The sequence below is a fragment of the Macrotis lagotis genome, chromosome 2, assembly GCF_037893015.1.
Source record: "Macrotis lagotis isolate mMagLag1 chromosome 2, bilby.v1.9.chrom.fasta, whole genome shotgun sequence".
NCBI classification, from domain to species: domain Eukaryota; kingdom Metazoa; phylum Chordata; class Mammalia; order Peramelemorphia; family Peramelidae; genus Macrotis; species Macrotis lagotis.
In genome coordinates this window covers 75595195-75620312 of record NC_133659.1, presented here as the reverse complement: position 1 = coordinate 75620312, position 25118 = coordinate 75595195, and the positions used below count along the sequence as shown (strand labels likewise).

The 25118-nt window shown below is 39.4% G+C and overlaps 1 protein-coding gene across 1 annotated transcript in view; it reads left to right on the top strand.

The window, feature by feature from the left end:
* Window positions 1-2257: 2257 nt before the first annotated feature.
* The window catches only part of STX6 (syntaxin 6), a 55041-nt gene continuing 32180 nt past the window's right edge, over window positions 2258-25118 (top strand). Inside the window, exons 1-3 of the mRNA XM_074222179.1 lie at window positions 2258-2466; window positions 22395-22564; window positions 24652-24746. Coding sequence (XP_074078280.1) covers window positions 2432-2466; window positions 22395-22564; window positions 24652-24746 — 300 coding nt within the window. The 5' untranslated portion in view covers window positions 2258-2431. The remainder of the gene's footprint in view (window positions 2467-22394; window positions 22565-24651; window positions 24747-25118) is intronic.

Genomic DNA, 25118 nt, shown 5'->3' with positions numbered 1-25118 from the left:
TTTCAGGCCCCCAAATTAATGTGCATCTTATACATAGGGAAATACAGTAAGTATCTTGAGTGCAGGAAATACCAAGAGAAGTAAGCTAATACAACCTAAAAAAATAGAAAAACTACAAATTAGGGCTTAATATAGTGTTTTGTTGATTGTCCAGCTAAGAGGTGTCAAAAGGCAGCCACACCACTCCCTGATTTAACTATATTAAAATGTAATTGGGAAATATTTTTAAAATAAATTAAAATACAACAAAACATAGATAACATTACATTTTAAAGTTAAGTCAGTATTGGTCCCTTTGGGATCCTTATTACAGATAGTGGATCCTGTTTCTATTTGAGTTCCTATGGCCTAGAAGAAGCAGGACTACAAGGTTGTAAAGAAAAAACAACTTTTAAGATTTGAGAATACTGACCAATCAGGGCCCCCAGGGGTAAAGCATCCTTTCCTCTCACTGACACAAAGGGTGATAGATTCTGATGAGACAACAAGCATTTATTAAACAAATACTATATTCCAAGCATTGTGCAAATTACAGATGTAAGTGGAAAGGCTGTGTGTGTGTGTGTGTGTGTGGTGTGTGTGCATGGGCTCACCCACACTGAGAGGCTACAGAGCAAGGGTACTTTTAGGGTGTCATTCCAGAGTATTATTCCAGGACAAAGAAAACCCACAGTATCGTCAGCAAAGAAATGAGACTCCAGATGCACACTGAGACATTTCTCTCCAAGATGATTAATTTAGGAATTGATTTTGGCTTTATTTAAGTATTCTTTTTTTTTCTTTTGGCTTTAACTATATTTATTTGAAGGTTTGGGAGTTTTTCTTGAGAAATGGAGGGTGAAAGGGAAGAAGATTAATGACAGAAAAAGAAAAGGGAAAGAAGCATCCAAAAAGAATTTATGAAGAGGACAAAAGGTGATTACATTTGGAAAGAATAGGTTGACTTGGTCATTTATTTTTTTAAACTAAGTTTATTTATTTATTTTTCCAACTACATGCAAAGGTAGTTTGCAACAATCATTTTTTGTAAGGTTTTAAGGGCTCCCTCCCCTCTTTGACAGGCTATAACCTAATATAGTTAACACCCACTTTAATCAAATTGTTTTTAGATTTTTGCAAGGCAATGGGGTTTAAGTAGCTTGCCCAAGGCCACACAGCTAGGTAATTAAGTGTCTGAGGCTGGATTCGAACTCAGGTCCTCCTGACTCCAGGGCCGGTGCTCTATCCAAGGTGCCACCTAGCCGCCCCAATCATGATGTTAAAGAAGAATTAGAACCAAAAAAAAAGGAGAAAAATCTCGAGAGGGAAAGAAACATAAAATAAATTTAAAAATTGAAAATAGTGTGCTTTGGTCTATATACAGACCCCTTAGTTCCTTCTCTGGATGTGGATGGCATTTTCCATCACAGGCCAAGGTGTCTCTGATCACTGCACTGCTGAAAGGGGCTGAGTCCCGCTCGGTGACCTTTGATACAAAGTTGCTGATAAGGAATACAATGTATCCTTGGTCCTACTCCCCTCAGTATCCGCTCGTGGAGTCTTTCCAGGCTTTTCTGACGTCCCCGGTTCAATGTCATGTTCTATAACGGTAAACCAGCGTCCCACACAACCCCCCTTCTTGTACCTGGAAGTGGTCGTCCTTATAAAAAGCTTCAGGGGGCAGCTGGGTGAAGCCAGCCTCGGAACCAGGAAAATTCTTTTTCCTGAGTTCGAATCCTGTCTTAGATACTTGCTAGCTGTTTGACCCTGGGCAAGTCACGCCACCCTGTTTGCCTCAGGTTCCTCGTCTTTAAAATGAACTGGAGAAGGAAAAGGCAAACCTCTCTCCGGTATCTTTGCCAAGAAATCCCAAAGAGATCACAAAGAGTCAGAGGAGCCTGAGAAAGCGACTGAACAAAGAGAAAAATGATAAAAAAAAAAAAAATTAAACACGTTTTAGCTCAAAACACTTTTGTAAATCAGGACTAAAAAAAGTCCCTCCCCTTGAGGGAGGGTCTGAAAACGTCATTCTTGGGGACCAGTCCCTCCTCTTAAAACCGGCACGTGACGAGGGAAAAAAGCAGCTTCTTCACGGAGGCCTCTCCCTGGTCACGTGATCACGGACTCTCCCCGTCCATGGGAGGAGGGGGTCGGGCACTTCCCGCGTCACGTGAGAGGGGAGTGCGGAAGCTGTGCCTGGCAGGGGGTGCCGGGGATTGGTCGGAGCGGAGGGGGCGTGGCCACGGGGGCGGAGGCTACGGGGGGCGCCGGCCCGGGAGTCTCCGAGTCTCCCGCGGGGAAGCGGGGGCTGCTGAAGCCGGAGAGTCCGCCCGCGCCCCGGTGGCGTCGCTCCTCGCGGCCCCGGCCCCGGCGAGACTGTAGGCCGGGGGGTGCTGCGCGCGCCCCCTCTCCGGACCCCGGGGGCGTGCGGCGGGGCGGCCGCCGGGACGCCATGTCCATGGAGGACCCCTTCTTTGTGGTGAAAGGGTGAGTATGGCGGTCCGGGGCGCGAGGCCGGGCCCCGCGGCGCGCACTTGGCCGCGCTCCCTCGGGGCCGGGGCCGCGGGGCCCGGCCGGCCTGGGCCGGAGCGGCCGCGGGGCCGAGTCCCCGACACGGGGGTGGGGGAGGGCGGACGCGGTCGCGCGTGGGTCAGCCCTCGGCGCGCCACCTGTGGAGGCCGGGTCCGAGCCCAGGTGGCCTCCGGCCGGGCCAGCCCCCCGGGCCCGGGACGCCGCAGCCGGTGGGGGCGAGGCGCGGGGCGGGCGTGTCGGCGGCGGGGGGAGGGAAGCGCCCAAGGTGAAGTGTTGAGCAAGGCCGGGGAAGAGAAACAATGTTGCATCTTCTGCGGGATCTGGGGAAGGCAGAAGGCGGCGGCCGCGCCGGGCCGCGCAGCCCCGCTCCCACGCTCCTCGAGGAAAGGAGCTGTTTGTGAAACTCTGATCCGCTGTCTCAGGTGCTTCTCCCCCGCTTGCGTTCCCTGCCCTCCTGATCGTCACCTGGCTGCTTGCTTCTAAGTGCCTCGGATTTGTTTTCCCACGAATTGTCGTCTTCTCCGATTATCCAGTTGTTGCGTGCTTTGGGGTTCTTGTCTTGCTCGAAGGAGACAAAAATCATTTTCTAGAATTGGTTAAAGCCTCTAACAAATGGCAGAAGGAGAATAAGATTGAGATTTCTCACTAGCAGCTTCATTAGGAAGTGTGTGTTGGAGAGGGAGCTGAGAGCTGGTCTGGAGAAGGCCGGGAAGAACCTGATTGCCCCCCTTTTGACATAGAATGGCCACATAACCCCTAGGAAAGTCACTTGGTGCCTCAGTGCTCAGTGGGCTGAACTGCGGTGGTAGAAAGAGACTCAGTCATCAGGGAGGAAAAAAGTTAAAGAAATCACAGTTTTCGCATCTAAACCATGTTTTCTGGGAGAAAAGCATCAAAGACTTTGTACTACAACATCCACATATTTTACAGTTGGAAAAAGTGAAACACAAGTTGGATCGAGTGATTTGAAAGAGCAAGAATTTGAACTCAAATACTTTAATTGAACAAGAAAATCTGAGACCAAAAGACCCTCAAATTTCAAGACATAGCTAACTTTTTAATGTTGTTTTGCTTTCTTAGTTATTAGCAACTTCTTTTTGTAGTAGGTGCTAATATTTTTATCCTAAAGTATCATGCACATTTAATGTAATTCTTTTTTTTAAGGTTTTTGCAAGGCAGTGGGGTTAAGCAGCTTGCCCAAGGCCACACGGCTAGGTAATTATTAAGTGTCTGAGGTCGGATTTGAACTCAGGTACTCCTGACTCCAGGACAGGTGCTCTATTGAAAAGAACTTTCAAAGACACCATTTGGAAGAAGGGTAAGCTTATTCCACTATATTTTTCATAAGAATTACAATTATTGGGGTGGCTAGGTGGCGCAGTGAATAGAGCACTGGCCCTAGAGTCAGGAGTATCAGAGCTCAAATCCGACCTCAGACACTTACTAATTACCTAGCCGTGTGGCCTTAGGCAAGCTGCTTAACCCCACTGCCTTGCAAAAACTTAAAAAAAAAAAAAAACCCAAAGGCCTGAAAGTTCTTTTCCCTTTAATTTTGTTTCATAAAGGTGGAAAACCCCACTGACCTAAACTGTTGCTTTCTCCTATTCTTTATTTACCATTGAATTAAGAAATGTGCTTTATATATGCATATATACATATATATATGCACACACACATATATATATATATAAAATCTACTTTTATTAGGATTCAAAACTTGAAGTATAATATTTACTTCTCTAAATTAGGAAAATGTGAACTGTACAGAGATTTCTGGTATTTAGGAATTGGTTGTTTGAAGTCCTTCCCTCATTGATGCTTTGAGTTGTGTAGAAACTAGCAGTTATCTTCACCTGGGAAAAGTGTGTAATAATTGGATGAAATTTCAGAATGCTACAAAGTCCTTTGTTATCCTCACATTATATGTAGTCATCCAATAGAGGTATAGTGACAAATGTAGACTCCAACATTTTGATGTTGAGCTTTTCTTTTTGTTGTTTTGTTCATTTTTTTTCAGACTATGATGTTCAGGTCTTAGTAGGAAGGCACATAGAAATATCTTTTCTGCTATGGAAGAATGAAGGGAATGGATTTTGTCATTTCTTAGTTTTGTACATTTGCTTATTTGATAGTAGTTTGATTTCTTCCTATCATTCAACAAGTGTAAGTGGATTATTAGAGAGCTTTCCAGGTACATAGCATTATGGTAGGTGCTGAGTGGGAGAGATGAAATTGAAGTGTATTTCCTGCTCTCTGAGACCTTCTGTTGAGATCAGATGTACAATGTTCATACAGAATGTGTTAAGTCCAAATGAGTGGCATAGAAAAGAAGTTGGAACTCTGAGAGGAAAGAGAAGAAGGTTGGAGCAAAGAACCATCCTGGACCTTGATGTTAGAAGAAAGATGGAGGAGCTGAGGGAATATCTTCAGTACAAGCCTTTTTTTAGGATAAGGGGTAAAGAATAGAGATTTCCCAAGGAAAGAGAAGTTAGGTAGGATGAATAGATGGAAGACTGCGGAAATCTCCACATTAGAGTTTAGACAGAGAAAGGAGCTTTATAAAATGCCTTTTACGTTGTTTTTTTTTTTTTTGTGGGAGAGGGTCTGGATTTGTGTTTTCATTGGTGTAGGCAACTTCCTCTAAGAAAACTCTCTCCACAAAGGCAGATTTTCAGATTTTCTGCAATTTAGTGCCAGGGTTTCTTGGGGACTTTGAGAGGTTAATTAATTTGTCTAGGATCACACCGTGAAATCTGTATCTCTACCTGCTGCCTCATGCCTTGCCCTTAATAGTGATCTATGAATGTTTGTTGCATTCAATGAAATGAGTGTTTTAGGAAAGCTAAGGTGGTTTATAGGAGCAGGTTAGAGAGAGAGGCCAGCCTAGAGAAGTGAGGCTAGAGAAAGCCTTTCCTGGTCCCTCCCTGTGCTCTGAGTACCGGACTCCAGCTTCCCTCCACTGCAGGCTTTCCCCCTGGTTATCCTAGGACCTGAATGTTCTTTCTCCTCTCGTGCCCCCCTGGTTTCCCTCAAGTCCCTTCCTTCAAGTTTCCTTCAGCTGAAATCCCCCTCCTTCTACAGGGGTCTCCTTGTTCCCTTAAATAATAGTACTTTCTCTCTGTTACTTATTTCCAACTTATCCTGTGGAGAGCTTGAATATGTTGTCTTCTGCATTAGACTGAGCCCCCTGAGAGCAGGCACTACCTTTCACCTTTAATCTTTCTTTGTATCCCCAGTGCTTCACATTGCTGCCACATTTATTTTGTTGTAGTTGTTCAGTCTTTTCAGTCCTGTCTGAGACTTTGTTGACTCCATGGGGCTTTTCTTGGTAAAAATGCTAGTGTGGTTTCCATTTCCTATTCCTGCTCACTTCACAGGTAAGGAAACTCAGGGCAAACAGGGTTAAGTGACTTGCCCAGGGTCACACAAGGTGTGAGACCAGATTTGAATTTCATGGCACATAGTAGGTGATTAATTATTATAAATGAATGTTAAATGAGAGCGATAAAAGCAAAGAAGACAATCCTGCCCTCAAAGAGCTTAGAGTTCAATAGGGGGAAGAATAGCTGTGGAACAGAGGGGGGAAAGGCTGCCTAGATAGGGGCAAGGAGGTTGGTGTGAGGTGAATTCCAAAGAGTGGATCCAGGATGGCTGGGTCTCTTTTTGAATGGTAGTGTGTGCTAGGGAGTCATTAATCAGGAGAAAGGCTTTCAGTGTCCATTTCTCCAGGAAAGGAAGGTAGCTGATGAGGAAGAATGAGGTGATGTGGATGTTTGCCCATAGTATATTAAATGGCCCAGACTACTTTTAGTTTGAGGATCTACATTTTATGGTTTTCAGTCAGTATACCTGACTGGCATTTTTCTGAGTCTCTTCTAATTTGCTTTATATAATAGTGAAAATTAAACTGAAAAACCGGACAATCAAGATTGTTAGAATTATGTGTAAAGTAATTCAGTAATCTTCAAGTACAGGTCAGATCATATGAGTTTTGCCATGATATATGATATGTAGATCTGTTATATCTACATTGGCTGCCCAGTGGCGTTTTTTTATTCACTTCTTTTTTTGTTTTGTTTCTCTGATAATTGAGGTTCCCACTGAGGAGGTGTTGTACCCAGTCTTGAATTATTTTTTAAATGTGTTAGTGTTATATTTCTAACTAACCCTCAAGTTAATGTGGAAGAATAGACTTGTTGAAATCTCCCAGGTGAATAGGAAGTAAACATACTTTCCTTGACTCCTTTTTTTATATGATTTCAAGTTTGTCCCACCTGTTGTCTTATATCTGAATTCCTCTCTTCCCAGATTTGATGCAGAATAGAATACAGGTTTCCAACTTCTCCCCACCCAGTTTTCAGTGGAACTACAGCCCTTTGTGGTTTTTAGAAGATATTTTTAGGAAGTTGCAAGGAATCAGGAAGAGTTTTTAAATAAATAATGTAGAAATTGGGTTTAAAAAAGTCTTAAAGCCTATAATAGTAGTAGCTCTTACTAGTTTTTACCAAATTGTGGTTCCCATAGTTCTTAATTTGCTTTCATTGATCTGTCTTTTGGTTCTTGTCTTGGAAGGTAGTACTTTAACTTGAGTTAAAAAGCTAACTCAGGCCCTTTGAGCTCTTAGTCTAAGATAAATTTGAATTGATATGATTCTGAGGACCTATATCATCCTAACTTAGGATTTCATTTCCCATGTTCACCTTTCCTGGAGGTCTTTCTGATCCAGTGTTTGTTACCTTTGTTTGTTTTTCTCTTAAAGTTCCTATGGGACACTATAAGTATCTGAGAAAGCGTCCTAGTTTTCAGTTCACTAGTGTGATGTGGTGGAAAGAACACTGAATTTGGAATAAGTAGATCTGGCTGTATAATCTAACTCTGACATACTTAATTTAGTATAGTACTATTAGAAAAGTTGTTTTACCTCTTCAAATCTCAGTTTTCTCCCTTTGTAAAATTAAGATTAGAGTTCTTGCATGTTTACTTCATAGAATGGTTGAAAAGAAAGTGTTTTATAAATGATAAAGTACTATACCAACCACACCTTAACATGAATTGTCCTGTACATGTTAATTCAAATGTCTCTTCTTAGGTGTAGTTTGGTTCCAGGATCATAGATTTTGAGGTCTTTTAGTTCTATTCCTTTCTTTTACAGATAAGGAAACATTTCTTTGTACTGAAATATACCCACAGAGCTTGTAAAGCCAAAGATCTGTTACTGTGGAATTAGGTGCTCTTACCACTTCCCACCCATATGCCCTTCTCCTCTGGGAGGTAAAGTGGTTGGATTCCACATGACCTCTAATATCACAAGGAGGCATAGTTTAGTGGAAAGAGTTGTTGTTGAAGACCAGGACATCAAGGAGGTGATGCCATAATAAGCACATGATTGGATTTGAATGAGGGGAGTTGTGCTGAGTCACCAGCCTCACTTTCTCCTCCAGAATCATCTGGGTCTAATGGTCAGATATGAACCAATGTTATTGGAGATGGCCCTGGATGAGAGACAGTCAGGGTTAAGTGACTTGCCCAAGGTCACCCTGCTAGTATAGTGAGTGGCAAGTGTCTAAGACTGGATTTGAACTCGGGTCCTCTCTTTTCTAGAACCAATGCTCTGTCCACTGTGCCACCTAGCTTCCCAGAAAGAGTACTAGATTGAAGAGAAGGAACTGGATTCAAGCCCTGATTGTGCTATTTGCTACTTTTGTGACTTTGGGGAAGTCCTTAGTTTCCTCATTTGAAAATGAAAAGGTCAGACCTAAATCTAACTCTACAATCTTAAGATGTAGATGTATAAAGCCTTTCAAGACAGATGTAAATCATAGCATTTGATTAGGAAATAACCTTAAGTCACCTACTCCAGCCCATACACAAAAGAAATCCTATGGTAACATACCTGCCAAACAGTATGCTACCTCTGCATGGAAGGGGAATTTGTCCCCTTTGGGGGCTGCTCATTCCACATCTGGACAGTTCTAATTGTTAGGAAGTTTTTCCTGACATCAAGCCTAAATTTTTGTTTCCTTTTGGCTTTCACCCTTTGCCAGTGGTTCTGTCCTTTTAAGGCCAAACTGAACAAGTAGCGGCCTTTTCAGAAACTTGAAGGTAACCATCATGTTTCCCCTGACATTCTCCAGGATAATCATGCCCCTTTCTTTCAAACCTCATTTAATAGTAAAAATTGTGATAGCAATATTAGCTTATATTTACCATTACTACTCTTACTCTTTCACATCATTGTCATACACCTTTTAGTTCCTTTGATCTTTTTTTATAAAAACCCTGTGAGGACATTAACAGCAACATTGTGTGATGATCAACTATGATAAGCTTAGCTCTGCTCAGCAATACAGTGATCAAAGACAGCTCTAAAAGACCTAATGGAAAATATCATCCACATGCAGAGAAATAACTATGGAGTCTGAATACAGACCAAAGCAGACTATTTTTCAGTTCTAAACATTTATATTTTTTTCCTTTTCACAGTTTTTTTATGTGACTTAATATGAAAACATATGTAACATAGTGTTGCATATATAACCTATATTAGGTTATATATCAGACACTTGACACTGTGTGACCTTGAGCAGATCATTTCACCTGGACTGCCTGCCATCCAGGGCCATCTCCAGTCATCCTGATTCATTATCTAGTTACTACACCCAGATGATTCTAGAAGAGAAAGTAAGTCTGATGACTTAGCACAGCATCCCCTCACTCAAATCCAGTTCAGGTACATATCATGGCCTCACCTCCCTCATGTCATGTTGTTCTTCAAGAATGAAAGACAGACGACAACAACATCGTGGGGAAGGGGAAGAGAGGGAGAAAAATGTGGAACTCAAAATCTTATAAAAAATGCAAGTTGAAAACTATTTTTACACGTAATTGGAAAAATTAAAAAAGAATAATAAGGGGGAAAAAAGGAGGTATTTTTACTGATGAGAAAACTAAGACTTAGAAAGGTTAAGCCCAAGATGGCTTCAAATACATACTCATGAAGTTTCTTCTTTAATCCACCTCTCAAACTGGAAGTGATTTCTTCCATAAATTACCTCATAATACTTTATAATATTCTGATTTGGATCATGGTTTTACATGTTGTCATCTTCCCCATTAAACCACAAGCAGAGAAAAGAGTTGGATAAAGACTTAGACTTGATTCCAGCATAACTAATGACAAAAGAAAATCTTAGAGTTTAAAAGAAACAATTGTTGGAGGTTTTTGAATACTAATATATGGGTAGAACTTGGTCTAATAGATAGCTGTTTTAGGTTCTTAAGCAGGTCACATTAAAAAAAGACAGACTTGTTGAGATTAATTGGGAAGAATTATGCAGGATAAAGTACCGTCCTTAGACTCAGGAAGAACCAAGTTTGAATCCTTCCTTAAACAATACCTGTGGGACCATCAACAAATTACTTCACCTTAGTTTCAGTTACTCATCTGTAAAATAGAGATTAGCATTTGTAGGGTAATAGTATCCTATTTAAAGAGTTTTGCTTTGCAAAGCTTAAAGCATTATATAATTGTCTCCTATTATTGTTGTTGATGGATGTTTTTCAATTCTCATTAATTATGGCTTTGGGTGTGCTAGTTTGGACAGTATAGAGAAGAGATGCAACTGAGATATTGCAGAGAAAAACTTGAATCTCATGAGATCAGAAGAAGACTGAAGCAAATAGAATACTTTTTTATTCTAAAGTTAGTGACTGAACAGTGGTATTGTTGGTCAAAGTGGAAATTTGGAAAGAGAAGCTGAATTTTTTTTAAAGTTTTTTTTTTTTTTTGCGAGGCAATGGGGTTAAGTGGCTTGCCCAAGGCCAAACAGCTGGGTAATTATTAAGTGTCTGAGACCGGATTTGAACTCAGGTACTCCTGACTCCAGGGCCAGTGCTCTATCCACTGTGACACCTAGCCGCCCTGAGAAGCTGAACTTTTGTAAGTTAATTCATAGAATATTTACTGAATATCTATCTATATACATGTCATTGTGCTAGGCAATCTGGAAGATGATTTAAAAATTTTTTTTATTAAATTTATTTTTTTTCTAAATACATGCAAGAATAGTTTTCAACTTCATTTTTTGATAAGAGTTTGACTTCCATGTTTTTCTCCCTCCTTCCTTCTCTTCTCTCCCTCCTCCCCTTGACAGTAATCTGCTCTAGGCTATACATGTTAAATATATTAAGTATATTTCCATATACTTTAGTCTGCATCAGACTTCATGGTTCTTTCTCTGGATAGAGATAGTATTTTCCATCGTCCTGCTGAGAATAGCTAAGTCTATCCTAGTTGTTCATCACATAATGTTACTGTTAATGTGTACAATGTTCTTCTGGTTCTGCTCACTTTACTCTGCATCAATGCATGTCTTTCTAGACTTTTCTGAAGTCTGACCATTTATGATTTCTTATAGAACAATAGTACTCTATCACACTCATGTACCACAATTTGTTCAGCTATTTCCCCAGTTGATGGACATCCCCTCGATTTCCAGTTCTTTGTCACTACAGAAAGAGCTGCTATGAATATTTTAGTACATTTGAGTCTTTGTCCCTTTTTTATGATCTCTGTGGGATACAGATCTTGTAGGCAAATCCTGGATCAAGGCTAGGCACAGTTGCTCTCCAGCATGGTCGGATCAGTTCACAACTCCACTAACAGTGAGTGTATTTAGTGTTCTAGTTTCCCACATCCTCTCCAACATTGATTATCTTTGGAAAGTTATTTTAAGACAAACAATATTGTTCTGGAAACAAATAGAAATATTTAGGACTTGATCTTAAAAGGGAGGAATGAATAGTAAAGGTGGGCTGAAGGTGTACTTTGGGGAGGTATACATCAACTTAGAAGCAGAAGTTGAAAGTGAAACTGGATGAGTTCAAGGGAGCAACTTAGAACTCCTAAAGATTTAACTTTGGGAGATGACCAACAACAGTTAGCAAGTAAAAGGAAGATAAACCAGAGACATAGAGAATATAATATTATGTAGTATCCACAGAATGTTAAAGGAGATGTTTTAAGTTTGAAAGAAGAAATGAGCAACACTGCCAAATGCAATTAAGAAGAACTGGATAAAATCCAACCAATTTGACTAAAAAGATGTCTTTGATGTCCTTAGTAGTATTTGTGGAATTATAATGACAGAAACCAGACTGCAGAGTGTTAAGGATGAGAGTTATGAGAGACTGAAGGAATTGGGTAGGGAAGGTGATTTATTTGATGAGTTTTTGCGGGAGGGGGGAGAAATAGGGTGAGAATTATGTATAGATAGGTTAAGTGCAAGTCCCTCCCTCCCCCGTACCCTCTCCAGTAATCTGCATTTAAAAGACACTTAAGTTCATGTAGTATATCCTATTAGTAACAAAAGCATTTTCCTTCTGCCAAGTCACAGAAATTTCTCCCATGCCTAGAGTGACTGATCCCTCTCTTCCATATTTCGGAGTATTTACATTATCTAACAGGTCTGGTTTTCATTGTTGTTTGACCTTTGTTCTCAAAGAGGACCATGATATCAGGCAGGTGATGCCACAACATGGAAGTGAAGTCACCAGCCTCACTAACTTCTTTGGAGCCATCTGGGTCCAGTGGCAAAGATACAGAACAGGATGATTGAAGATGGCCCCTGGACCAGTGAATGCCAATAACTTATATGTGCAATATGACAATTTAGAAGTTTCTAAGACTTCTGTTTGAAAAAGGCAATTTGTATATCCCTATTGTAGATAATTAAGTGTCTTGTTAAAGAAGAAATATTACTAGTATTTGCTAGTTTTTGCTAATTTGTGATTAATTTGCATTGATTTAAATTTCTTTAAATCTACAGACATTTTAGATATGTCTTTTTAGCTAAAAATTTCCACTTCATCCTTTGATCAAAGATTCTAATAAGAATTAAAAATTAATGCAACTAAACTACCTCCTTTTTTTCTTTCTAGATAAAGATGCACATTAGTGTTAGTGTCCAGAAAGAGAACTAGCCCAAATAGAACAAAAGTCCCCAGTCATCTTTAAACTAGACAGTAACATATTGATTGATTTGCTGCTCAATGTTAAATCTTAAACACAATAAGGTTCTTTAAGCATTCAATCTATTCAGTGACGGTAATGTGGCCTAAACTTAAGAACACAAAGTTGATTTGTTTTTCTGCCATGGTTGGCTATACCTGTCATGTCCTTTTTATTTAATTTGAAAGATTAGCCAAGAGAAGTAAGCCTCCAAGTTTTGCCTGAATAGAAACCTTGATTTTATAAGAACAAATAGGATGTTCTTTATTGCTTGTAGCTGCTCAACTCTTTGGTTAAAAGCACATTGCTAATGAGGCCAAGGTTGTGTGTTTTAGCCCCAGCTGGATCACTTAACATTATTTGTTTTTACAGTCTCAAGAGTTCATCCTACTGAGCTGGTACTTTTTTTATTTAATTGTTGCTTATTGAAGAAATTATGAAGACAGTTGGCCTAGATCAGCATAAATCTGTACATGGCAAACTTCATGAATGAAGGATAGTTTTAAAAAAAATTTTAATTTTTTTAAATTTCTAATTCCAGTGTTTATCATGCTGGACCCAAATTAAATTTGGGCAGTCCAGTAGCTGCAAAAGCAGTAAATCCTTGTTGAACTAGACAGCCTATCTCTCTGGCTCAGTGTACAGTGGTACATATCTTGAGCTTTAACAGGACCAGTGGATGCCAGTAATTTATACATGAAATATGCCAACTTAGAGGTTTCTTAAGGCTTCTGTTTCAAAAGATTTGTATATCCTTTGCAGAATCAATAAGTATGCATATGTATAGATGTTTCTCTTTATATGTATAGAGAGATATATACATACACTTATATCAGGATTTTAGGGAGAAAACAGTTTTCCCTTATGCATCTTATAACATATCTGTAAGTTGGAAATCCTAAATTGTTGTTTGGACCAGAGAGTTTAAGAAACCAGAACATGATCACACAGCTAATATGTTTGTCTTAGAAGCAGGATTGAACCCAGGTCTTCATGACTCCATCACCAGCCCTCTATCTACTTGTTTCATTCTGTTTCTTTGAAGTAATTCATATATGAGTGTCAATAGTTTTAAAAGGACCCACATGCTACAAAGCAGGAAGAAAGAAAGCAGGAAGAAAAAAAGCCGAAAGAGAAATTGATACATATAGAGACCTCAACAGTCACCTTAGGCTTTTGAAAGACAGGAGAGAAAAGCAGGGACAGGTAGGAGAGGATGAATCGAAAAACATGGTACATGAAGTCCTAGAAGAACAGGGCTAGGATTTCCAAATGAGTTAGGCCCCAAAGAGAAGGAGGTCCTAGTATAATGGAGTAAATGCAGTTCCAAGAACTGTGATTTTTGGCAAGTCACTTAAGTCCCAGGATCCTCTTCTATAAAACAAACCTGCTCTATCTCCCTTTTGAGCTCTAAATCTGGACTTCAGATGGTTTAATGTTTAGCTAGGGTGAGGATAGGGTCAGAGGGAGGGAAGGAAGGAAAGGGCTGTAGTTTGGGATTGAGAAAAAACAGTTCTGCTTGTTTCTTTTTTTTTTTGCCTCTTTTTTATCTTCTAAGGAAAGAGCAATCTAGTCTTTTGGGATTAGAAAGGATAAAGCAAAGATAGCTGCTAGTATGTTGGTAACCAAAACTAGTAAGGAGAAATTCTGAAATGGCCCTTGATAATGTTCAGCCTTTCATGTGGCCCAGATGCTAGAGCAGCTGACCATTGAATGAGGACTTCTCGGGGTGAAAGTGAGGAAGAAATGTATTCTAAGCCTGGGGGACCTCTTGCACACAGAAGAGAAGCAGGTTGTAGTGTAAAGAATGGCAGAAGACCAGTTGGGATGGACAGTAGGGTAAGGGAAAAAGAAGAATGAAAGCCTAGGAATGGTGATCTGGTTGGGAGTGACCCTCCTGAGGTGTTAGTCATCTTTCCATTTTCATAAGCAGTGTAACATTGATTTGATTAACTTTTCTAGAGCAAGGGATAAAGGGAAGATAGGTGAGGGCTGTGCCTGGACACAGGCAGCTAGGAGGGATAGTTGTGGGATGTGGAAGTATCTGACTGGCCACTTAAGTTCAGTATTCCTGAGCGCAGTGATTCTGGAGCAAAGCTGAGTGAATTGTCATTCTGGATCTGGTCTCAGGAAAGAGGTGAGAAGGGAGCAGCAAGTAGGTGGGTTAGGCTGCTCAGTGGGATTTGAAACCTAAGGAGTAATGGAAAAATACCTAGATCTTAGCATGGATTTTCTAGAGAAAGCTAACATTAATTCATGCATGGCCTTAAGCTTTGGCTCTCATAACAACCCAGACTCAGTGCTATTATCTGTTGTAAGAGAAAGATGTTGAGGTTTTGTGAGATTAAATGATTTAGTCAGGATTATCCAGGTTTCTTAGGGTCATATTTGAAGTCCAGTGTCCTGTCTACCATACCAGTCAATCAGGAAGTCAGCAAACATGATTAATAAACATTAATAAGCATGTCTTCGATGTACAGACAACCATGTAGAGACAAGATATCTATGGAATAAATAGAGATAATCAACAGAAGAAAGGCACTGGCATTAAAAGGAAGCCAGAACTACTGGTAGAGGGTGGGATTTTAGCTAAGAGCTGAAGGAAGGCAGAGAAGTTAGCAGCCAGAGATGAGGAAGGAAAAAACTCTGAGCATAATGGACAAGTGAAAATGCCTGGAGTTGGAAGCTGGAATATCTAGTTAGAGCAACAGCAGGAAGGTCAGCGTCACTTGTAAAGGAGAAAGAAGTCTGCATAGGTGGAAAGGATCAAGGTTCTGGAAGTCTTTGAAAATCAGAGGATTCTACAGGTGATCCTGGAAGAAATAGGGAGCCATTGGGATTGATTAAATGGAGATGGGGTGGGTGAGGAAGGGAGACATCAGACTTGGAAGATCAGTTTGACAGCTGAGTCAAGGATAAACTGGAGTGGGAAGAGATTTTGAGGTAGAGAGACCAAGAAGAAGACTATTGAAATAGCCTAGATTTGATGTGATAAGGGCCTGCATAAGGCTGGTGGATGAGAGAAACTGTGAATGTAGAAGTGACAGAACTTGGCAACAGACTGGATATTGGAGGGAAGCTAGTAAGGGAGAGTGGGGAGTTAAGAATGATACTTAGGTTTTGAGCTTGAGTGACTGGGGAAGGATGACAATATTCTCTACAGTAAGAGGGAAGTTAAGATCAGAGGAAGGTTTTGGAGAAAAATTGATGAGTTGAATTTGGAAAATGCTTGAGTGTAGCATGTTATATGAGACATCCAGTTCACAATGTCCCACTGGAAGTCAGGACTGGACAGATACACCTGAGAATCATCTGCATAAAGAATAGTCAAACCATGGGAGCCAATTAGATCATGAAGTGGAATTGTATAGAGGGAAAAAGAGAAGATTGCTCAGAGCCTTGAGTGACTCAGAGTTAGCTGGAGTGACCTGAATGAGAACTGAGAAAAGACCATTAGATTTGACAGTTCGGTTTTGACTTAGTCATTCAACTGAAATGTCTGTTTCCAAAGTTGCCAATAGTCTCTTATTGCCAAATCATTGGCCTTTTCTCCGTTTTCATCATTCTTGTCTATAGGAATACCAGTTCTACTACTCTACTCTGTAATAGGGTCTGGCACCTAGTAAGCCCATAATAAATACTCCTTGCCCTCCTACACCATTTGACCTGCTGGTTGTCTTGTCTTCCTCAGTTCTCTCTTTTCTCTGGGTTTTGGTGGCCCCATATCTTGGTTTTCCTGTTGCCTAGGATTCACTCCTCAGACTCCTTTGCTGCCTCATTATCCATTTCACACTGAATACCCCAAGGCTCTGAGCTGGGTCCTCTCTTTTCTCTTCACGCTCTTTCACTAAGTGATCACATTTGCTTTCTTGGGCTTAATTATTATTGTTATTGTCCCAGATTTCTTTAGTAAGTCTGATTCTTTTTCCTGAATTCTGGTCCCTCATTTTTAACTGCCTTTTGGATATAGCAACTTGAATGTCCCTTGGGCATCTTTATTTTGTTTCCAGATTTTTACTCCTATAAAATTGCTTTTATAAATATGATGATATTTCTTTTATAATCAGCTCAACTCCATAGCTGAACTCTGTTCCATTGGATACCACCATGTGCTTTTGTGGCAAGATGCCATTGCTTGTGGTGAAGGGAGGAAGAAAGAGATCCTCTTTTCCTTTTACTATACTCCTTAAGTGGAAAAGAGAGAAGAAGAAACTTCTCCCTTTGCTCTAGACTTCTCCAATCAACTTCTCATTGAGTCTATCTCAGTTTCAGTGCAAATCTTTTCTCTGTCAATTTTACATTTAATTAATAATTTTTATCTTCTGGCAGCCTGGAAGAGTTTTTTTCCCTCTTTATCTTTATACTATACATAAGTTGTATTGTTCAAAGAATCATGACTGTAGAGTCACTATCCACTTCTACTTAGTACACCTCTGTAACTTCAGACTTATCCAAATTTAACTCCCTGGATCTCAGGTTCCTCATTTATAAAATAATAGATTTGAACGAAGTAACCACAAAGGTCCATTCTTTTCCTAAATCACTGCCTTGTTGTGATGGAGGAGCTCAATGAAATTATGAGCTAGGCCATTTAGGTATAACTTGAATAACATCCTTATGAATATGAAATGGGAGTGATAAAAGACTTAAGGGATCAGCTCTAATAGAAAGAGAGTGCCTGAAGAACTTTAGACAAAAGTTCACAATATTGGCCAGGAGGCAGCAACAAAAGCATCCCAAAGGAAAAGAGCAAGAAAGGAAAATGTGAAGTGTCTGATGACACTTTACAATTAGCTGAGAAAAGAAGGGAAAGGGAAAGGGAAGAAGGAGGAGAAGAGGAAAGATAACTCTGAATGCAGAATTCCAGTGAATTTCAAAGAGACAGTTTTTCTTAAATATCAGCAATGCAAAGAAATAGAAGAGAACAAGAGAATGGGAAAAACAAGGAATATTCTGGAAAATTGGAGATATTGAGGGAATGTTTCTTGTAAAACTGGGCATAATAAAGACAAAAATGATAGAGACTTTAACAGAAGTGGAAATTAAGAAGCAAGAATATTTGAAGAACTATATATAAGGAACTTATTTAAGAAAGATCCAAATGACAAACCTGATGACCATGAAGCTGTGGTAACTGACCTGAAGCCATACATCCGTCAAGAGCGAAGTCAGGTGGGCCTCTGGAAGTATTGCCAACAATGAGATTAATGGAGATGATGGAATTCCAACTGAACTATTTAAAATCCTAAAATGGTGATACTGTTAGTGTTGGAAATTCAGCATGCCAGCAAATTCAGAAAACTCAACAGTGGTCACTGGATTGGAAAAGATTAGTTTATTTCCCAATCCTAAAGAAGGGCAGACAGAGAATATTCAACAACCAAATATTTGCATTCATTTCACTTGCCAGCAAGGTTTTGATTAAGATTCTGCAAACTAGGTTTCAGCAATATGTGAATCAAGAATTACCAGAAGAGCAGGTTGGTTTTCAGAGGTTGATTGCTAAATTATGGAATTTATGGAAAAAGCAAGAGTTCCAGAAAAATCTCAGATATGCAGATGATACCACTTTGGTGGCAAAAAGTGAAGAAGAATTAGGAAGCCTCAAGAAGAATTAGGAAGCCTCTAAATGAGCCTCAGAGGAGAATGTAAAAACTGGCTTAAAGTTTAACATTAAAACAAAACAAAAACCCTAAGATCATTGCATCTGGTCCCATTACTCCCTGGCAAATAGAGAGAAAAGAAATGAAAGCAGTGTCAAATTTCATATTTTGAGGTTTAAAGACCACTGCAGATGGTAATTTAAGCTATGAAATTAAAAGATGCTGAAAACTAGAGTAAATCTGGATAGCAGACATTACCTTGATGTCAAAGAACTGTATAGTCACAACTATATTTTTTCCAGAAGTAATCTATGACTGCGAGTTGGATTGTAAAGAAAGCTGAGCACCACCACCATTCAGTGCTTTGGGATTTTGGGGCTGGAGAAGGCTTTTCAGAATTCCTTGGACAACAAGGATCTCATACATAAAGAAATCAATTCAAACTTCTTATTGGAAGGACTCAAGTTCAAGTTGAAATATTTTGGCCACAAAATAAGAAGCCAGAACTCATTGGAAAAGATTCTGATGCTGAGAAAGATTGAAGGCAAAAGGAGAAGGGAATGACAGAGAATTGAATAGATATTGTTGAGAAAACAATGAATATGAGCTTGGACAGGTTTCAGGAGATATTGAAGGATAGGAGTCTACTTGTCATGATGACTTGACAAACTGAAGAACAACAAAAGTCCTTTCTAGCTATAAATGTATGATCTTACATTGAAAATAGAACTCATTAGTTCCTCCTCCCAACCCTTCCCTCTTCCAAATGTCCTGATTAACCCAGAGTTACAACTTCACTGGCAGTTCTTAACTTCTTACTCATCTTATGAAAGCAGTCACCAGATGTTGATGCTTCTCCACATTGTCTTAAGTGTGTTTGCTTCTCTCCATTCACATAAGCTACCCCATCACTTCCCACCTAGAATATTGTAATAATGTCCTTACTGACCTCTTTTCCTTATTTTTTTCCCCACTCTAATGAATCTTTTACACTCCTAAAATAATTTTATTCAAGTGCCTGGCTGACCATTCTCTGTCAGCAATCTCCAATGAGTCCCTATTCTAAGAGAGCTCTAAGCTCTCTGTTTGAAATTTGAAGAAAACACTTTAGAAACTGGTCCCCTTCCCTTCTCCATTTCTAACCACAATACCCATTACTCCTTTTTATAGCTCTTCCAGACTAGATGAACTGGCCGGGTGTACTGTTCCTCATACATTTTATTTCTTTTCCCATTCTTATATTTTGTACAACTGTTCCCTACACCTTGAATTCACTCTGTCTTCACCTTTACCTCTTAAAATCCCTAATCTCTTACAAGTTCCCTTTCAAGTATAATCTTCTTAATCAGACCTTTCCTTCTTCTACTCCTTTTGACTAATTCCATTTTCTAGGTTTCAAAATCATGTTTTTGCACCTATCTCATCCTGGAACTCCCCTCAGCACCTGTGACCTCCTAGCCTTGGAACATCTAGCCATCCCTTTGATCTTCTCCCTCTGTATATGACTCAAATCCTTCTCCCCTTGGGTCTCCATTTTGTGGAGGGACTAAAGCTGGCCTTCATTTTCCTGTTCTTGTTCTTGAATTCTGGGCAGAAACTCCAGGCCTTAGTGCTAGCTGCCCATGCACCTCGAGGGCAGCCGTTTGTCTTTCTGCTTCTCTTTGTAGCCCAGGCACTTAATTATAGTTTGTTTTCTCTATCTGTGGGTATAGCGGATGACTGTGTCCTGGACCCTCATCTATTTTCTTTTTCTCAGGGCTTCATCTGACCCCTGTACGTGAATGATTCTCAGATCTGTCTGTGACCCTGGCCTTTTTCCTGAACCCCATTTTCCCTCACAGCTACCTGTTTAAATCATTGTTCTGCAAACTCAACATGTTCAAAATTGACTCAACCCCCCAAAAACTCTCCTCTTGCTAGCCTGTTGAGAACACCACTGTTCTTCAGGCAATAGTTTGTACTGCATCCCACTGTAACTTAGACCCTGCCCTCAAAGCACCCAGACAGGTGGTCCTGCCTCTAGTCCAGTCACTGCAGCCATCAGCTGGGGAGGCAACGGGAGCTCACCTGCTGTGGCTACTGCAGCCCAGCTTCCTCAGCTGCCACAGCGACCAGAGGCCTTGGCACTCAACAGTTCGATGTCAGAAACTGAAAAGATTATGTCCCGGGAAATGACATCAAAAAAGATGCATTATGATCTGTTTTGCAGCTGCATTGTGAGAACCATGAATTTGTAACTCAGACCTCTTGGGTGTTTTCTCCTCATTTAGAATATGAGGTCCTGGGAGCAGGGAGTGATGGCTTTTTTATTTGTATCCCCTGATCTTAGTGTACTGCTTTGTAAATAGTAAGCACTTAATAAAATCCATATTCATTCATCTGTCTTTTTTGGAACCAAGTCACTTCTCATTCATTTTGCCTACCCACATATCCTCTTTCTTTTCTCCACCCTTTTTATATGTTGTCTTTCACCATTAAAATGTAATCTTTTCAAGGTTAGGCACAGTCTTGCTTATTTATATATACCGGGATCCTCATTACTTAGCTTGTCATACTGAGAATGCTTAATGTTTTTTCATCCATTCATCCTTAACTCTTTTCCCTCCCCTACTTCTTAGATTTGTCAAATAGTTAATTTTTGTTTATTTTGTCCACATGCTCTCTTTTTAATGCATCCCTTGCCTTCCACACACGCACAACACCACTTGGATTATTACAGTAGTCTTTTTTTTTTTTAGGTTTTTGCAAAGCAATGGGGTTAAGTGGCTTGCCCAAGGCCACACAGCTAGGTAATTATTAAGTGTCTGAGAATGGATTTGAACCCAGGTACTCCTGACTCCAGGGCCGGTGCTTTATCCACTGCGCCACCTAGCCACCCCTTCCAGCCTACTCTTCTAACTTTACTGAATGTTACTCTCACATTTCTTTTTTTTTTAAATTTATTTTATTATTTTCCATTTACAAATAATGATAGTTTTCAACATTCATTTTTTGTATGGTTTTGAGGCCCACATTTTTCTCCCTCTCCCCATGACAAGTAATCTAATATAGGTTTTACACGTACGATCATATTAAACATATTTATTTCTATATTAGTCATGCTGTGGAAGAATCGGAACAAAAGGGGGAAAAACTGTGAGAAAGAAAGAACATACAACAATTTTACAAAGGGAAAATAGTATTCATTCAGACTCCATAGTTTTTTTCCTCTGGGTATGGCTGGTAAGTGTCCTTGATCGCTGCTGAGAAGGGCGCCGTTAAGGTGTACAATATTCTCTCCATTCTGCTCCCTTCACTCTTCATCAATTCATGTAAGTCTTTCTTCTGAAGTCTGCTTGCCTGCCTCACCTCACCTGTTAATTTTCTAGTCATGTTCCTATTTTCACTCTCTAAAAGGATACTTCATCTCCTAACTCTCTTTGCATAGACTGTCCCCCATTCTTGGGATGGGCCCCCTTCGATTTGCCACATGGAATCACTAGCTTCCTACAAAGCCCATCATGAGCGCCCCCTCCTACAGAGAGCTACTCGTTTCCACAGCTGCAGGGGCCTTCCCCCTCCAGAATAAGAATAAGAATAATGATAATAATAAGTGTTTCTATTGCTATTAAGATTTGTAATATGCTTCTCTGTAAGGTAGGTGCTATATTATCCCTGTATGCTTTTATTTTTCTCATTTTACAGCTGAAACTGAGGCTGAGAAAGTTTTAGTAACCTGCCCATAGTCATACAGCTAAGTATATGAGGCAAGATTTGAACTCAGGTCTGGGTCTCCTAGCTGACTATTTAATTTTTATATATATGATGTTTTCTTCTAATAGAATATAAGTTCTTTATACATAGAAACTATCTTATCTTTGCCTTTGTATCACCAAGGCCTCATGTGGTGATTAGGACATACCAGGCTCTTAACAAATGTTTTTTGAATTAAATAGAAATGTGAGAATGATCTCTGTGTATCTTATTAAATGAACAGTGTAGTATTTGGGGCTTGATATAGTTAACACAATGTCAACTTCACTTTGAAGATGGTAATTTGTATATGATAATTTTTTTAAAAAGCACCAAGGGATCAATCTTAGTAAAAGTGATTGAGAAATCCTTTCTAAGAGGCCTTAAAAAATATTTTGGGTATGAGGCTTACCAAGGGTTACCTTTTAAAATTTTTATCTCAGATTTTATTAGAAAAAGAGTGGTTGTTTTTCATATTTACAGTGTCTATTGTATTCCTTTATCTCCCCTTTCTCTCTCAATTATTTTTCCCCCTGCAGGGAAGTGCAGAAAGCAGTCAATACTGCTCAGGGGTTATTCCAGAGATGGTCAGAACTCCTCCAGGATCCTTCTGTAGCAACAAAAGAAGAAGTTGATTGGACCACCAATGAGCTCAGGAATAACTTGCGCAGCATAGAATGGGACCTAGAAGATCTGGATGAAACCATCAATATCCTTTAATATCTTTATTAACCATTTTCTTATATGTAATGCAGTTTCATTTCCTGTCCCGTTATTTACTGTTGTTTTGAATCCTAGGACAATCCAAAATTATTGACAAGTGAGTCAATTATTGACAAGAGTAGTTAATAGCAATTACATTCATTTACTATAAATGAAGAACTCTTATAATTAAACAATCCAAAAAAGAATTTATTTCCTCTATTTTCCTCTTCATTTTCCATCTATTACTATGAAAAAAGTCCACTAGGGCAAGAAATCCCATATTATTCTGTGACCACAAATATACGTAAGTAAAAAAAATAATATAGCATATGATTGACAATACAATGATTTAAAAATACAGATGTGACCACCTTAAATCTGATGCATTTAACCAATTATTTTTACAATAAATATTACCCATACATTCCCTATCAGTAGCAGTCCTAGCACATTAAACTTTGAGGGTTTTTGACCAGAAGAGTGGTGTGAACAGAACTGCCCTGTAAAAATATTTACCTTATTCTTTTATATTAGAAGCTGAAATAACTTTGGATGAAAAGAAATATCAGAATAATAGAGGTGAGAGGTAAAGATGGCAGAAACCACATGACCTAGGGTGCTGCTATTCAGAGGAGAAAGAAGACAAATGGAGAATGTCTGTTTCTTAAGAGTAGGGGAGGAAAAGATCCAGAAAAGAAACAGGATATGGTACCTGAGAAATAGGAGAAAAATCTATATAATAAAGCATCACACAAGTCAAAGGAGAAAAATCAAGAAGAGAATGATGGCATTGCCTAGAAAAGGATCATCTTTCATATACCACCTCCCTTTCTCTCAACACCTTACACCTGGACTGTTGGCAGTAGTCTGCTGATAGATGTCCCTGTCTCGAGTCCCTTCCTGCTTCATTTCATCCTCCACTTATCTGCCAAAGTGATCTTCCTAAAGAGCAAGGATGGGCATGTTACTCCTCTACTCACTAAACTCCAGGGGCCTCCTGTTAGCTCCAGGATCATCTTTTATTTGACTTCCAAAGCCTTTTACAACCTTCTCCCTTGCCACCTTTCCAGTTTTCTTAGATTTAACACTGGCCTTTTTGCTGTTCCTTAAGTGTTGTACTCCAACACTGGACTCTGTTTTTTCACTGGTTGTCCTTTCTGGGTCTAGAATGCTTTTCCTCTTCATCAGTTCATATACCACCTTCTGAAAGAGGACTTTCCTGGTTCCCATCACTATTAAGGCCTACTATATATATACTGTTTATATATGGGCAAAGGATGCAGGAATGCCAACATTGCTGCCCAGAGAGGCCTGGCTAGGCAGTGCTATCAAAAGCTGGGCTGAGTTGGAGAACAGGAAGAATCAAGTTAGTTCTGAACACTGACAAAGATGAAAATTAGATTTAGTTATCAAGAATGCATGAGGAAGGAAAGTGTATATCAATTTGAAGAAGGAATTGAAAGAAACTATGAAAAGTACCTTAATTTCTATCTTCTGCTTATTTAATATAGTAAATAGCTATTCAGCCAAATTACATAGTGTTAGAAGATGTCACAGTATATTTTTGATAGGTTATAATATTTTCACATTCTCATTTTTAAAATTTGACTCACAAATACTTCCCAGCAAATTCTCCTACAAAGTACATTCCTTTGCATAGTTGGTTTTGAAAGGTTTCACAGGAAGGAATGTGTCCTTTAATTTTGATATTGTGCCAATGTCTTACCAGAATTTTGTTGACTTTCAATGTTGATTTTATTTCCATTATTGTAGACAGTATGTATTGTTCCTTTGGTTCTTCTGTTCAGTCTGTGACTTCTCCCATGTCTTCTCATGTTTCTCAAAATTTTTTTTTGCAATCTAGATTCAATGTTTTATAAGCTCTTGGGATACCAAATAAAGATCTCAGAGATCCATCACTTTTAGCCAAATTCTGTACTCTTTCCTTTTAGTCATGAAGTCAGTTAATTTCTAAGTTCTCTCCTCTTTGCCCTTTTTTAAAAAAAGGGTTTAGGAATAAGATGTTGAGTTTGTCTGGAGTTTTGATGAATTAGTGCCAATTAAGTTACTTTATCTTGACTGCTGACCTACGCATAGTTGAGGCAAATCCTCGAAAATTCAATCTTGATGCAACTGAACTGGGTGTAAGAAAAGCCTTCATTACAAGTACACGGCAAGTTGTCAGGGTAAGGAACATGATCTTGTTCTTTTGTGTAGGAAATAGGTAATATCTTGAAAATCTTTCTCTCAGACAAAAGCTAATAGTCCTAGATCTGAATTCACCTTTCCTTTTGAACCAGATGACTAACAAATGCCAATTTTCCAAAAATGTTTCTTTCACAAAAGGCATCTGATTTAGTATAGTCAAATTTATTTCCTGAACTAGAGAAAAAAAAAAATGACAATCTGTCTGCTAGCTATGGAGAATCTTCTTTAAAGGAATCTTTCTCTTTCCTTTCTCCTTATGTTTCCTACTTTCCAGAACAATGGAAATGTGGATTGTGGAAACAATAGTTATTTTCTGGTTTTAGTGAAAAATCACATTAGTATTGTTGAAG